Below are 13968 nucleotides of genomic sequence, written 5' to 3' on the forward strand. Positions count from 1 at the left end.
CTCTGCCTGCCTCTTTGCCTACTTGTGATCTCTCTCTGTCAAATAAATAAATAAAATCTATAAAAAGGTGTTTTAATGCCTTTCAAAATTTCAACATCTTACTGTTAGGGTCAGAAAAGAAAAAAATGTACATCTTAATATTCAAGATTAGTCTACGTCAGTTGACTGAAAAATAAGAAACCTAGTCAACTCAACCAGATTCTACCCTGGAGAAGACTAGCTGTACAGACATTTGAGACACAAACATGGTTACTGCCACCCGGATTTTTGTTTCTCAGAAATCGTAGTAAATGAATTGGGAGAGTTCCTGAAATCAATTCTTACCTTTAGATTTTTTTGGCAACTTTTGATTTTTTTGGCACCTGGAACATCATTTTCAACTTTTGATTCTTTTAAAGCATTAAGTAATAATCAAGAAATAGCTTAAATTCAATGTGTTTTATTTGTAATCAGTTTTTCTTAATGAATAATCCCCATGATAGATAAGGAATTATTGTTACGAAGGAGAGACAGAGACAAATGTCTAACACTTTGGTGTGTGGAATTTTCTCCTGCCAATATAAACATATGTGTAGAATTTTTAAAAAAATACTGATAAGGAAACTGCTCATGAAAGTGTAACTGCTTTCTCTGAAATAACTATCCTATGTCATCTTAAAGAGATAATATTCTTTTAATAGATACTGTAGACTATCTTCTTTTTTAAAGGTGTATTTATATATTTGAGGGAGAGAGCATGAGCCTGGGGCTGGTGGGGACAGTTAAGAGCAGAGGGAGAGGAAGAGAGAAACTCAAGCAGATTCTGCACTAAGTATGCAGACCAATGCAGGGCTCAATCTCTCAATCCTGAGATCATGACCTGAGCAGGAACCAAGAGTCTGAGTCCCAACTGACTTTGTCTTCAGACGCCTGGAGCCTTCCTTCTGATAGCATTCAACCATGCTTCCTCGTGGACCTTGTATTATAATTGCTGGTTTCTTATCTCTACTATAAAGCTATAAATTTCTTAAGGGTATAGCTTATTCTTCTTGTATAATCCACAGTAGCTTGAGTTATTCCTTGTAGAGAGCAGGCACTGTACAAACATATTTGTGTGTCTGAATGGATGAAGGGTGGATGGGTGGAGTATTTGGAAGGATAGGAATGTTGGCTGGTTTTGTTGTACTTGGGTTCCTTCTCCCTCTAATGAAACATATATTCAGGGGCACCTAGGTGGCTCAGTGGGTTAGGCCTCTGCCTTCAGCTTGGGTCATGATCTCAGGGTTCTGGGATTGAGCCCCGCATCGGCTTTCTGCTCAGCAGGGAGCCTGCTTCCCCCTCTCTCTCTGCCTGTCTCTCTGCCTACTTGTGATCTCTCTCCTCTGTCAAATAAATAAATAAATCTTTAAAAAAATCCATAAAAAATTTTAAAAAAAGAAACATATATGGTACTTTGTAAGATAAACCACTGATAATTATGGCTATAGTCATTATAAGTAAAATGATCAAACAAAAGTAACCAAGAGCCTTTATTTCAAGCCACAAAGTGAATTAACAGATTTTTCTCAATAAGTGTATCAAAGTAATAAAGGATGCCTCTGGTATCTTGGACTTAGCTAAGTAACAAATGTCCCAGCCAGTCTGAAACACTAATCTTGTGTTTTCTTTTAATAAATATAATTTTTAAGGGGTTAGCCAAGATTCAGGTTAAGAAAGTCTAGTGGGTATAATCATATATGCCCGCCAAATTAGAGAGAGCTTTGTCAAGAGTTCAGATAATGCTTGGCAAAATTTTTGCTTAGCACAGTTGAAGTATATGCAGTAGTTTCTGGTTTAAGGTACTATTTTTGGCTCATTTTAACTTACGGTCTTTATGAAGAAAGAAACTTATAAATAAATTTCGAGATTTCCTGCCACCCTATTTTCATTTTGGAAAAAAAAACAAAATCTGTTCTAAGCACTTTTATACAAGATCCCTAAACAATTTAGTGGAATAGAGAAGAAAAGATCATGAGGACTAATTCAATTAATATGTATTTTTTAATACATTCATAATTGATTAAAATAGAAAGCGCTTTGTAAAGTGTAAAGTGAAATGTAAATACCGTCCCTTTTTAGCAACATGATAATGCTCTTCCCTGGCATTTGGACTGCTTTCCTAATAATATAATAGCCCCTTTTTCTCTCGATGAAGTCTCATCATATCACAACCAAAGAACAAAATTATACACTTTTTAGACAAACCACTGAGTAATAATCTCCCTTCAAAAGGATGTTTTGGCTTAATAATGAAAGCATCTTAATAACTGAAATTATTACCCACTGAGTTACTGTCACCATAATGTTAGAAAACAGACAAATTTCCTAGAACAGGAAACATAGCCTTTTAACTGATACCTTTGAAGGGAAATTTCTGTGAATACCATTCTTGATGTGAAAGTAACATTTCTCACGGGGCGCCTGGGTGGCTCAGTGGGTTAAAGCCTCTGCCTTCGGCTCAGGTCATGATCCTAGAGTCCTGGGATCGAGCCCCACATCTGGCTTGCTGCTGAGTTGGGAGCCTGCTTCTCTCTCTCTCTCTCTGCCTGCCTCTCTGCCTGTTTGTGATCTCTGTCTGTCAAATAAATAAATAAAATCATTTTTAAAAAGAAAGAAAGAAAGAAAGAGAAAGCATTTATCCCTCCCTCCCTCTCTTCTTTCCTGTCTTCCTTTTTTCTTCCTTTCCCAGTTTCAGACTTTTCTCTTTCCTTCATCCCTTCTGTCCTCTTTCCTTTCTTTTCACCTCTCCCTTGCAAGCGCATACGAACTACCAGCAGTAAGTAGAAAAGGGATTTTCCACTTGCTCTCTCTCTACCTCTGCGTGCTCAGCTAATTACATTTTATCCACCCCCTATAAACATTGCCAAGACTTGGGAAAACTGGCTTTCACATCCCAAGGATAGGAAACTTGCCTAATACTTACTGCCTCAGGCTGTGGTAAATTCTGTTCTCAAAATAAACGGAATGATGGTCTTTTTTGTTCATGAAGGTCGCCTTCATTTATTCCAGAATTATGTCTAGCGTATATGTGAAATTGGCTTCTTTATTTTACAGTGCTGAAATATAACTCACATCTGAATTGTGAGGTTTGTTTATAAACAGAATTCAATGTGTGTCCTCTGGTCTCCCATAGCTGTTATAACTGATAAATAATATTTTTTGGTTTCTGCTCATCAGTTGTTAAAGATTTTAAAACATTGCATTATAATCCCTTTCTGACAAGAACAGAGACAGTCTTGCCTTTAGTAGTCAAGAAATGTTGTGGGACCTGAGTAAATATTTAAAAAGACATCAGATACCTCTACTAATACTTTTCAAATGCCTCTTTGATGAAGGTTCACGCAGATGGCACACATTTCTGCAGAATTTCTGTGAAGGGGAAAATTGCAACACTAATTAGCTGATGCTTGCACCAGGAAGGATAAATTCTGTAATGCCATCAATTAAACTTACCAAGATTCTTAAATTATTCATTGATCAGTGCAGGGGTACACAGACAGAGACAGCCGCTCAGAACTTAACATGGCTTGAAAATTCCACGTTTTCTTCAACTTTTAGTTAAGCATAATGTTTGGCTTTACTCTTTGAGGTCACTAGGATATTAGCAGGATGACTTTGTTCTGTGTTTCCAAAAAATGTTGCTTGGCCAGGATTGCTTTCTAAATAAAGATTATTTGCAAAGGACATATGGTTCTAATTTCAAAACCAAGATGGTAGTCCTGGGTATCTTATTTTGAAAAGAAATTCCATATGTTTAATCCATAATCAAGAGTATAAATACAAGTGTTTTTGTACGAGGGTACCACACCCTTCCTTCATCTGTATGTGTGTGTATGTGTGTGTAGATGGGTAGGTCAGAATTCTATCACATGTGTTCTTATAATGAGCTATTATCTATCCATGAAAATGGTGTTTAGGAAGCTTTTTATTTTTTTTAAAGATTTTATTTATTTATTTGACAGAGATCACACGTAGGCAAAGAAGCAGGCAGAGAGAGAGGAGGAAGCAGGCTCCCCACTGAGCAGAGAGCCTGATGCGGGGCTCGATCCCAGGACCTGGGATCATGACCTGAGCCGAAGGCAGAGGCTTTAACCCACTGAGCCACCCAGGCGCCCCTAGGAAGCTTTTTAAAATAAAACTCTATACTTACGCTAGAATATTAATTTTAAAAAATCAAGATATTAAATCCTAGCTACTTTAGGATTACAACTCTATAAATGCAACAGTAAAACCCTATAGAAAAAAAGTGAAAAGAAATACATGAAGATATTCCAATTCGTTATTTGTGGTTAGAGAACTATGAGTGATTTCTGAATTTCTTCTCTGAGTTTTTTAAAAGCTTTCCATAAGAGGGGCACTTGGGTAGTTCTGTTAGATAAGCATCTTATTGATAACTGCTCAGGTCATGATCTCATAAGACCCAGCCCCATGTGGGTCTGCTTAGGATTCTCTCCCTCTCCCTATGCCCATCCTCTCGCTTCTTGCATGCACGCTCTCTCTCTCTCTCTCTCTTAAATAAATAAAATCCTTAAAAAAACCTTTTCCATAACAATAAATTGATTACATTTTAGATGAGAGGCATTTTCCTTAATTAGCAGGAATATGTTTCAAAAATAAGTCCCTATTGTATCAAGATAGGGGCCTTTTGAAAGTTCATATTATTCCCTTCATTTTTCCAATCCAGTAATATAAAAAAAATAGAAATATTGAATCATTAGCACCACATGAATTCATATTTTAAATCAAGGACACTGAAGAAAACATGAAAAAGTCACACTTGAAATACTTCTTTTGTTCACTCTCTTTAAATGTGATACTTATCATTGGCTATGACCAGGCTTTAACAAAAATGGATATAAAATGGTCATAATCAGTCTAAATGTGTTGTTTTCTTCCAATCAGGCTCAACTTACTTTTAAACTCATTTCTTTGATTAGATGGTTTCTGCCTGTAAAACTCTGTAGATCGTCACCAGATGTAGGCTTTTACATTTGTATACTCTGTGAATAGGAATTTCAAACTTGTTTCTTTCTTTTTGTCGTCTGATTGCTGAGGCTAGGAGTTCTAGTACAGTATTGAACAAACAGTGGTGAGAGTGGGCCTCTCTGTCTTGTTCTGATCTTAGGGGAGAAGTTCTCAGTTTTGCCCCATTGAGAGTGATACTATGGGTTTTTCATAGATAGCTTTGATTATATTGAGGTATATAACCTCTATCCCTACACCATGAAGAGTTTTGATCAAGAAAGGATGCTGTACTTTGTCAAATGCTTTTTCAGCATCTATTGAGAGTATCATATGGTTCTTGTTCTTTCTTTTATTAATGTGATGTATCAGATTGATTGATTTGTGACTGTTGAACCCTGTGAAGCCCAGGAATCAATCCCACTTGGTCCTGGTGAATCATCCTTTCAATGTACTGTTGGATCCTGTTGCCTAAAATCTTGGTGAGAATTTTGGCATCCACATTCATCAGGGATATTGGTCTGTAGTTCTTCTTTTTGATGGGGTCTTTGTCTGGTTTTGGGATCAAGGTAATGCTGGCCTCATAGAACAAGTTTGGAAGACATTCAACTGGCAATGAAGAAGTCAACTCTTACTCTTCACAGATGACATGATACTTTATGTGGAAAATCCAAAAGACCCCACCCCAAGATTACTACAACTCATACAGGAATTCAGCAACATGGCAGGATATAAAAGTCAGTGCACAGAAATCCATTGTATTTCTTTACACTAACAATGAGACAGAAGAAAGAGAAATTAAGGAATCAATCCCATTTACAATTGCACCCAAAACTGTAAGACACCTAGGAATAAACCTAACCAAACAGGTAAAAGATCTGTGCTCTAAAAACTATGGAATACTCATGAAAGAAATTGAGGAAGATAAACAAAAAAATGGAAAAATATTCCACGCTCATGCGTTAGAAGAATAAATATTGTTAAAATATCTATGCTACCCAGAGCAATCTACACATTCAAAGCAATCCCTGTGAAAATACCATCAACATTTTACACAGAGCTGCAACAAACCATCCTAAAAATTTGTATGGAACCAGAAAAGACTCCAAATAGCTAGGGGAATGTTGAAAAAGAAAACCAAAGCTGGTGGCAACACAATGCCTGACTTCAAGCTCTATTACAGAGCTGTCATCATCAAGACAGCATGGTACTGGCACAAAAAAACAGACACATCTATCAATGGAACAGAATAGAGAGTCCAGAAATGGACCCTCAACTCTATGGTCAACTAATCCTGGACAAAGCAGAAAAGAATGTCCAATGGCAAAAAGACAGTCTCTTCAACAATGGTTCTGGGGAAATTGGATAGCCACATGCAGAATTACAAAACTGAACCCTTTTTAAACCATATAGAAAGAAAGTGAAGAGAAAGTGTGAGACAGGAATCTGTCAAAATCCTAGAGAACACAAGCAGCAACCTCTTTGCCCTCTGCCATAGCAACTTCTTGCAAGACACATCTCCAAAGACAAGGGAAACAAAAGCAAAAATGAACTCTTGGGACTTCATTAAGTTAAAAAGTTCTTGCGCAGCAAAGGAAACAGTAACAAAGCCAAAAGGCAACCTACAGAATGGGAGGAGATATTTGCAAATGACATATCAGATAAAGGGCTGGTATCCAAGATCTATAAAGAACTTATTAAACTCAACACCTTAAAAACAAATAATCTAATCAAGAAATGGACAGAAAACATAAACAGACATTTCTCCAGAGAAAATATACAAATGGCCAACAGACACATGAAAAAATGCTCAACATCACATGTCACCAAGGAAATAGAAATCGAAACCACAATGAAATACCACTTTATACCAGTCAGATTGGGTAAAATTAAAAACAAACAAACAAACAAAAAAACAGGAAACAACAGGTGTTGGCAAACATGCAGAGAAAGGGGAACCCTTCTATAGTGTTGGTGGGAATGCAAACTGGTGCAGCCACTGTGGAAAACAGCATGGACGATCCTTAAGATAGCAAAAGTAGAGCTACCCTATGTCCCAGCAATTGCACTACTGGGTGTTTATCCCAAATATACAAATATAGTGATCCAAAGGGGCACCTGCAACCCAGTGTTCATAGCAGCAATGTCCACAATAGCCAACTATGGAAAGAGCCCAGATGTCCTTCGACAGATGAATGGATAAAGAAGATGTGGTATCAACCACATATTATTTTTTCCACAGCAAAATAAATACTGTATTTCACTTTACAGTGTAAACCTATCTCTAAATCATGATGGTGACATTCTATTTATTGGAAAGAACAATTGCAAAAATCCTATTCAAACATGAAAATCAACTGGGGGGGTATTTATCATTTATTTTATCATTATATGTCTTTGGAAGTTGTATAAGGCCCATCGGCCAGCTGCAGGCTTCATTTATCTGATGTCCATTAACACAATGTGTCACAGAAAACTTGACGCTCTGTGATGCTTGATTCTCTAGCCTCCCATCACTTCCTTCTGGTCCCTTCTTGTATTAGAAACACTTTGTGCAACATGGACGGGACTAGAAGAGATTATGCTGAGCAAAATAAGTCAAGCAGAGAGAGTCAAGTATCATATGGTCTCACTTATTTGTGGAGCATAACAAAGAACACGGAGGACATGGGGATATGGAGAGGAGAGGGAGTTGAGGGAAACTGGAAGGGGAGATGAACCATGAGAGACTATGGACTCTGAAAAACAACCAGAGGGTTTTGAAGGGGCGGGGGTGGGAGTGGGAGGTTGGGGAACCAGGGTTGGTTAATACTGAGGGCACGTACTGCATGGAGCACTGGGTGTGGTGCAAAAACAATGAACACTGTTACGCTGAAAATAAATAAAAAAAAATACCCATCTGCCATAAAAAAAAGAAACTCTTGTCTTAGCAAATATATAATACTGTTGCCATTCTAAATAAAATAATTATATGACTCTCAGAAATAGGAGAGAGCTCATCACAAAAAAGAAAAAAAAGAAAAGAAAAAAAAAAAGAAACACTTTGTGTTTTAGCTCAACATTCCAGCTACCCTGTCCCCCGGATGAGATCATTACCCAAGGTCCTCATGTAATGGCTCCCCAACCTCCTGTTGGCTGGGTCCCCAAGCAAGTGTTACATTCCTCTTCATACATCTAAAGCAAAATCAAACAAACAATAGCTACAAAAAACAGTGTGCATTGAAGTGGCTAAGCAACATTTAACTTTACATCAACAAATACCCCATGTTTCAGCACCTGAGCAGGCATATTTTGTTACTTGATACAATACACAAAGCCATTTTCATGCATTAAAATTATAGAGATTTAAAATTAAAATGTAATTTCTTATACATTTGACCATTCACAATCCACTCTGGACATTGCTAGGGATTCAATGGTTAGTGTCAAGACATCGTGATTTGGATAGCCACAGGGTAGGTTTTAAGGGTCTGGGGTAGAATGATGACTTCCTTCCTATCAGCCCTCACCCCACCTGGCTGTTATGACTGGAGGTCAGTTTCTTAACCTCTGATGCTGTAGTACCCTCATCTATGTAGTGAAGGTAAAACCATCTCACAGGATTGCTATACCCATAGAAGTACTTGTTATTACATATAAAGCACATAGAACAGTACCCAGCATATAAGTGACGTGTAAGTGACAGCCCTGATTATTATGTGACACTTTGAATATAGACTTTCCTTTCGTTCCCCTGTTCAGTCTAGTTCAGTGGTTGCCAAAATGTCATGCACAGAAGAGTTACTGTATCCGGTTGCATTCAGTAATTTTCAAGGGCGACTGCCATGTTTGTGTGTATACATTTTGTGCTGAGCCTATAATATTTTATGTTATAGGTATACGATAGATGAGACTTCATTATATAAAGTAGGTCTGAACATAGTCCTGGGTCCATACCAAGATATTGAATACAGTGGCTTAAACAGTTGCCTTACTGTTCCTGGTTGATGATGAAGTAGGTTTTTTGATCCCTCAAAAATGAGTTGACTTCCTTAAAATTGTCTTCTGTTCTTTTCCTATCTTTTGCATATGTATTTTGCCTTGGAAGATTAATATATAATTTTGTTAAGTGGCGCTACTGATGCTTATCTTCTACAATGTGTTGGAGAATTGGAATTAATATACATTCATGAGCATTAAAAGGATAGTGCATTCAGTAAGCATTCCATAATTGGTGGATCTTGTTATTCCCATAGTAAAATTGACCCATCAGCTTTGTGATGTATATCATTTTGTGTGTCACAGACTTTCTTCCACCCATTCTTTGAATATCTGCTTTTTCCAGATACAGTTCTAAGGTGTTGGGAAATAGGTGAACAGATGGGAGAGGTCACTGCTTTCAGAGGTTATATCATTATCTGATGTGTTTCTTAGCAATGTATCTAGATTGAATGTTTGAATTCATTTTTATTTAGTTCCTTTAAGATTGTTTCAATATACCATTGATTAGGTTGTCATTGTAAGGACTCTGCAGGGCATTTACCCTGACCACTCTGTTTTTCCCGACAGCTCTTTCAAGCATTTGATTGGAGGACTGGATGATGTCTCCAATAAAGCATATGAAGATGCAGAAGCCAAAGCAAAGTAAGTGAGAGTTATTTCTTTCCCTTTGGCTTTAGACTTTCTTTAAAAAAATGATTTTGACTAAAAATAAGATAAAAATAAGATAAAAATAAAATAAGATTTTGTTGAACTTCAAAAGCCCAACACTCTGCAGGAAGAAATTAATTGCTTAAGAAAGAAAAACAAAACAAAACAAAACAAAAAACCAAATTTCAAGGTCATGATTAAATAGTATGCTTGCTTAGTATGTCTCTTCTTAAACATGAAATTTTGGGAGGAAGATCATCTCAATGAGGGAAAATGGTAAGTTTAAATCCAATATAAGTCACTGAATCTGAACACAGTGTTTCTCCCATTGAAAATACTTTCTGAATGAAGGGTGGTGGTTGTGTTTGCTAGTTGTTTGTGAAATTGTATGGAACATAATAAGGCTGGAAATACTTCCCAGTGCAAATACATTATTCCTTTACCTTGAACTGCAGTGGCATGAAGTTATTAGAATGATATGAGATAGTAGGTATCCCAAGAATTACCATTTTTGTATAACCAATCAATTTGATCTCCTAATATTGCTTACTTTGAAACCAAGCTTTAATATTTTGACAAAAATTTGAAATTCTTTGAGATTGGCTTTTGCTGGAAAAAATTTTAGGTTACTTCTAAAAAAAGGTAATCTTCAAAATCCTGCCCTCTTTTTCCCAATGAACTAATTTAAGGAAAAGCAATTCAGTATTGATATCATACAAGACACCTGAAGGATTAAGCTAACAAAAATTTGTCAGTAAGTAGATAGTTCAGGGGCAGAATTTGGTCGGTTTTGTAGTAACCTCAAAAGCAACAACAACAATAAGTGATTTCGTCTTGAGAATCTAGGAGGATTAAAAGTTGGGTCTAGAACTAAAGTACTATAGTTTATTTGGGCTGATAAAATTATATTACTTTAAAGCCATCTAAATATATTCAGTTTCTTCTCTATATATTTGCTTTTGTTTCTTCTGCTGTTTGGAGGGGCACAGACATACATCCTGAGGTCACATGGTAGCAGAGCCCTTCGGTGATTTTCTTAGGCCATTGCACGAGTCGTTCTAACACCAGACTCCATGCAATCTGGGGATTGCCTGTGCTGTGGGTGATAGATATCAATTTTCTGGTTTTCTCCAACAGATTGAAATATGCGTTAATGCTAAGGTTAGACTTTAGTTTCTGGTATTAGTACTAATCCTACTGAGATGGAAGAAGGGACCATTTAAGATCCTTACCAGTTTTAAAAATTATAATAAAAAATTATAAGACTCCCTTTGTTATTACTGGACTTTATCCCTAGAGGAACATGTGCCATATAAAACTCATAATATTTATGGTTTATGTTAGTGTGTTTTTTTTCCCTTAGGTATATGTATTCAAGTAAGATTAAGTTGCCAAAAAAAAAAAAAGATTAAGTTGCCATGGGTCATTTCAAATATATATATCACATTAGATACATTTTGTGTATATAACTGATGGTAATATTCAAAATTCTTCTAAAACTTATATGAGCAACCATCTGAATACTTTTACAGCTACTAGAAAAAGTCAGAGGTCTTTAAACCTAAAGCATTCTTTGGTCTATTTCTGCTTCCTACTAAATTTTTGATTCTTATAATGAAAGTTTTTGTATAACTCCTATTTGCCCCAAGTTGAGTCCAGTCACAGGCTTACAAGTGGGTAGTGATGGGAAAATGACGTGAATCGGCTCTACCCTTCTCGGTGTCCCACTGGATTCATGGAGTTAGCTGCGTGTGCATCTCATATATTCTGGTCATTTGTGGGCTCCCTTGCACATGCTTCAACCAAAGGGAACAAGGAAAATAAACGCACTGAAGTTCAGATCAGACAGTTACTAGATAGGAAGGTGAGGATACTTCTCATTCGAAGAGAATCAGTATGAAAAATGCGATCCTGGACGCAGGCCAGAAGCGTCTGTCATTTCCAACCAAGTGATCTCGGCCGTGAGTGAACGCTGGCTCTCAGTGTCCTCATCTTACCTTTAAAATGGTATTTCTATGATGTAATTGATGGCCGTATGGGGAAATACTTAGTAAATTATAAAGGGCTAAAAAAAAAATGAATGATATTATTGTTAGAAGTAGTCATTAGAAGTGTATCCTAGTGCATTTGATAAATTACTTGATTCATAGATAATTACTGCATATCGATTATGGAAAACTTCCTGGGCAGGAAGCCTGTACTGTGATGTACACAAACTACTCTCACGTTGGCAGCATATCCTAAAATTTAACTTAGCCTGGAAAAGATCCATAAATACCATTTTTGTAAAAAATGGGAACGTTTAGTTAAAAGAAAGTTCAGGGGCTCCTGGGTAACTCAACTGAGTCCAGTCACATGTTTTGATCTACACCCACTTGATCTGAATATAGACTTGTAGACCCTGCACTGAGTCTTTGTAAAAGTCAGCCCAGGTCTTGATCTCAGGGTCGTGAGTTCAAGCCCCACGGAGCCCATTTTAAAATTAAAAAAAAAAAAAAAAAGTTCAACTATGATTAAAGAACAGAGAAGGGCAATTACATGAATACTTCCATCCGGGTGGCTTAGGATATTGTTAGTTGAGCCCATTAATTTGATAGACTAGAACATAGTTGTTATACTTATACATGAATATAAATTAACTAGGAAAGATTTGTTTAAACTCTACTAGCTCAGTTAATACTAAATCCAAACGAATGCATAACCCATGGTCCTTAATACTGATTATTAGAAAAGGGGAATATCTTGATGAAAAAATATCTAAAATCATTGATCCAAATTCTAGAGAAATTGATAAATTTAACCATTTTTATTCCTCAGAATAGCTAAATACATGGGTACATCCTAGTCTTTGTTATACCCTTTCCTGTTCGTATTTTATAGCTTTCTAATAAACACTGAATATTTGAAGATTTCTAAAGTTGAAAGTATTGTTTCATTTAGGTGTCCTATCACACAGAGGTAAACTCTGAATTACTCCCCGGGCAAAGCTTTTTAGTTGAACTAACAACTTTAAGTATCTGCTTGTGTTAACACTGTTGTCTCATTATTAGATTTCTTCCCCTTAAGGACATTGTGTCTTGTCTCCGTATTTAAGGAGCTTCTAAGGGTTGCCATTTGAGGGTCTATGGACATGCTCCAATCGGTCGAAATTCCCTGGATAATTCTTGAAAGGCCTCTACATCTCTGTATAGATCACCAAATCTGTACCGTTCAGAACTGAGGTGTTGATTGGCTCCGCCGTCTAAGTGTTCTTTTTTAAGATCTCCTTGATTTTGCAGAATCCCCTAAAGGTGGGATTGATATTTCTTAAAGTCCGACTAAAAGGATCACATTATTTCTCTGTGTGAAATCATTGCTGGTGTTGTCTCTCACTGACAATGCCGATTTGGGTTAAAAGGCCGGGGGTGGGGTTGGGGGGGTGTGGGAAACAGGCCCGACTGTAAACCTCAATTCACGTGAGACATTTAGAAGTTCAGTTGTGAGAAACTCACTAGCTCGTAGCATAATCAGACCCTGTGGCAGGACGGTCCGCAGAAGGTACTGGGCATTGCTGGTCCGGGAGATGGCTGGAGAGAAAATGGCCCGGGGAGATGGTTCTCAGAACACCTCTGCACTGGCTGTGTGGCTTCATCCTGTCTCACAGCATCGATTTCCTACAAAGAAAATTATTCTTGACAGAAACTACCTTTATGGCGTGTTTAAGCTCCTCTTGATTGCTGCTAATTATCCACTAAGGGCTTCTCTTTCTAAAATATGAAGTTATCATCCCAAAGACATTAGAAGAGACAACAGCAGATCAAAGTTAAGCATCATTAAGCCTTATACAGAGCAGAAAGTAGCATGTGTTATGAAAGGTACATATTATTTTCCTTTGAGACTTATGTATTCATCCAGTTAATAAACATTTAGAAATTTACTTAATGATGAGTCAGAAATTATGCTGTGCAGTGTCAATATCAAGTACAAAACCTGGTTTCTAGCACTAAGCATTTTGCTGTTCTGACAGCTCTAGGAATATAGATTCATAAGTGCATTTATTTATGATCTAAATTGATGATTCTCAACATTGTTCTTCACGAGGAACACATTCTCGTGGCATGATTTCCATAAAGCTGCAAATGAGTGCAGTCATATGTTTTAATCTACGGCATCACTTGATGTGAATATAGGTTTAAAGACCCTGCCCTGACTTTCTAGCCCCCTCCCATACGATCATTAACCACGTTCATTCACCTTGACTCATGCGCTGATTTAGCCAACAAATATTCTGTATGTTCCTACAAAATGCTACCTATAAAGCAATGAATAAAATAGACATGCACCTTGCCTTCGTGGTGCATATGGGGAAGGAGACACACA

General features: G+C 37.0%; 1 protein-coding gene across 2 annotated transcripts in view; it reads left to right on the forward strand.

Annotated features, from left to right (window-relative positions):
- The window catches only part of PRKG1 (protein kinase cGMP-dependent 1), a 1275046-nt gene that overhangs the window by 1162107 nt on the left and 98971 nt on the right, over nucleotides 1-13968 (forward strand). For both annotated transcript variants that reach the window (XM_046026825.1, XM_046026824.1), the window contains exon 9: nucleotides 9529-9603. In XM_046026825.1, the coding sequence (XP_045882781.1) occupies nucleotides 9529-9603 (75 nt within the window). The remainder of the gene's footprint in view (nucleotides 1-9528; nucleotides 9604-13968) is intronic.

Source organism: Meles meles, chromosome 13, assembly GCF_922984935.1.
Source record: "Meles meles chromosome 13, mMelMel3.1 paternal haplotype, whole genome shotgun sequence".
In the NCBI taxonomy this organism is placed as follows: domain Eukaryota; kingdom Metazoa; phylum Chordata; class Mammalia; order Carnivora; family Mustelidae; genus Meles; species Meles meles.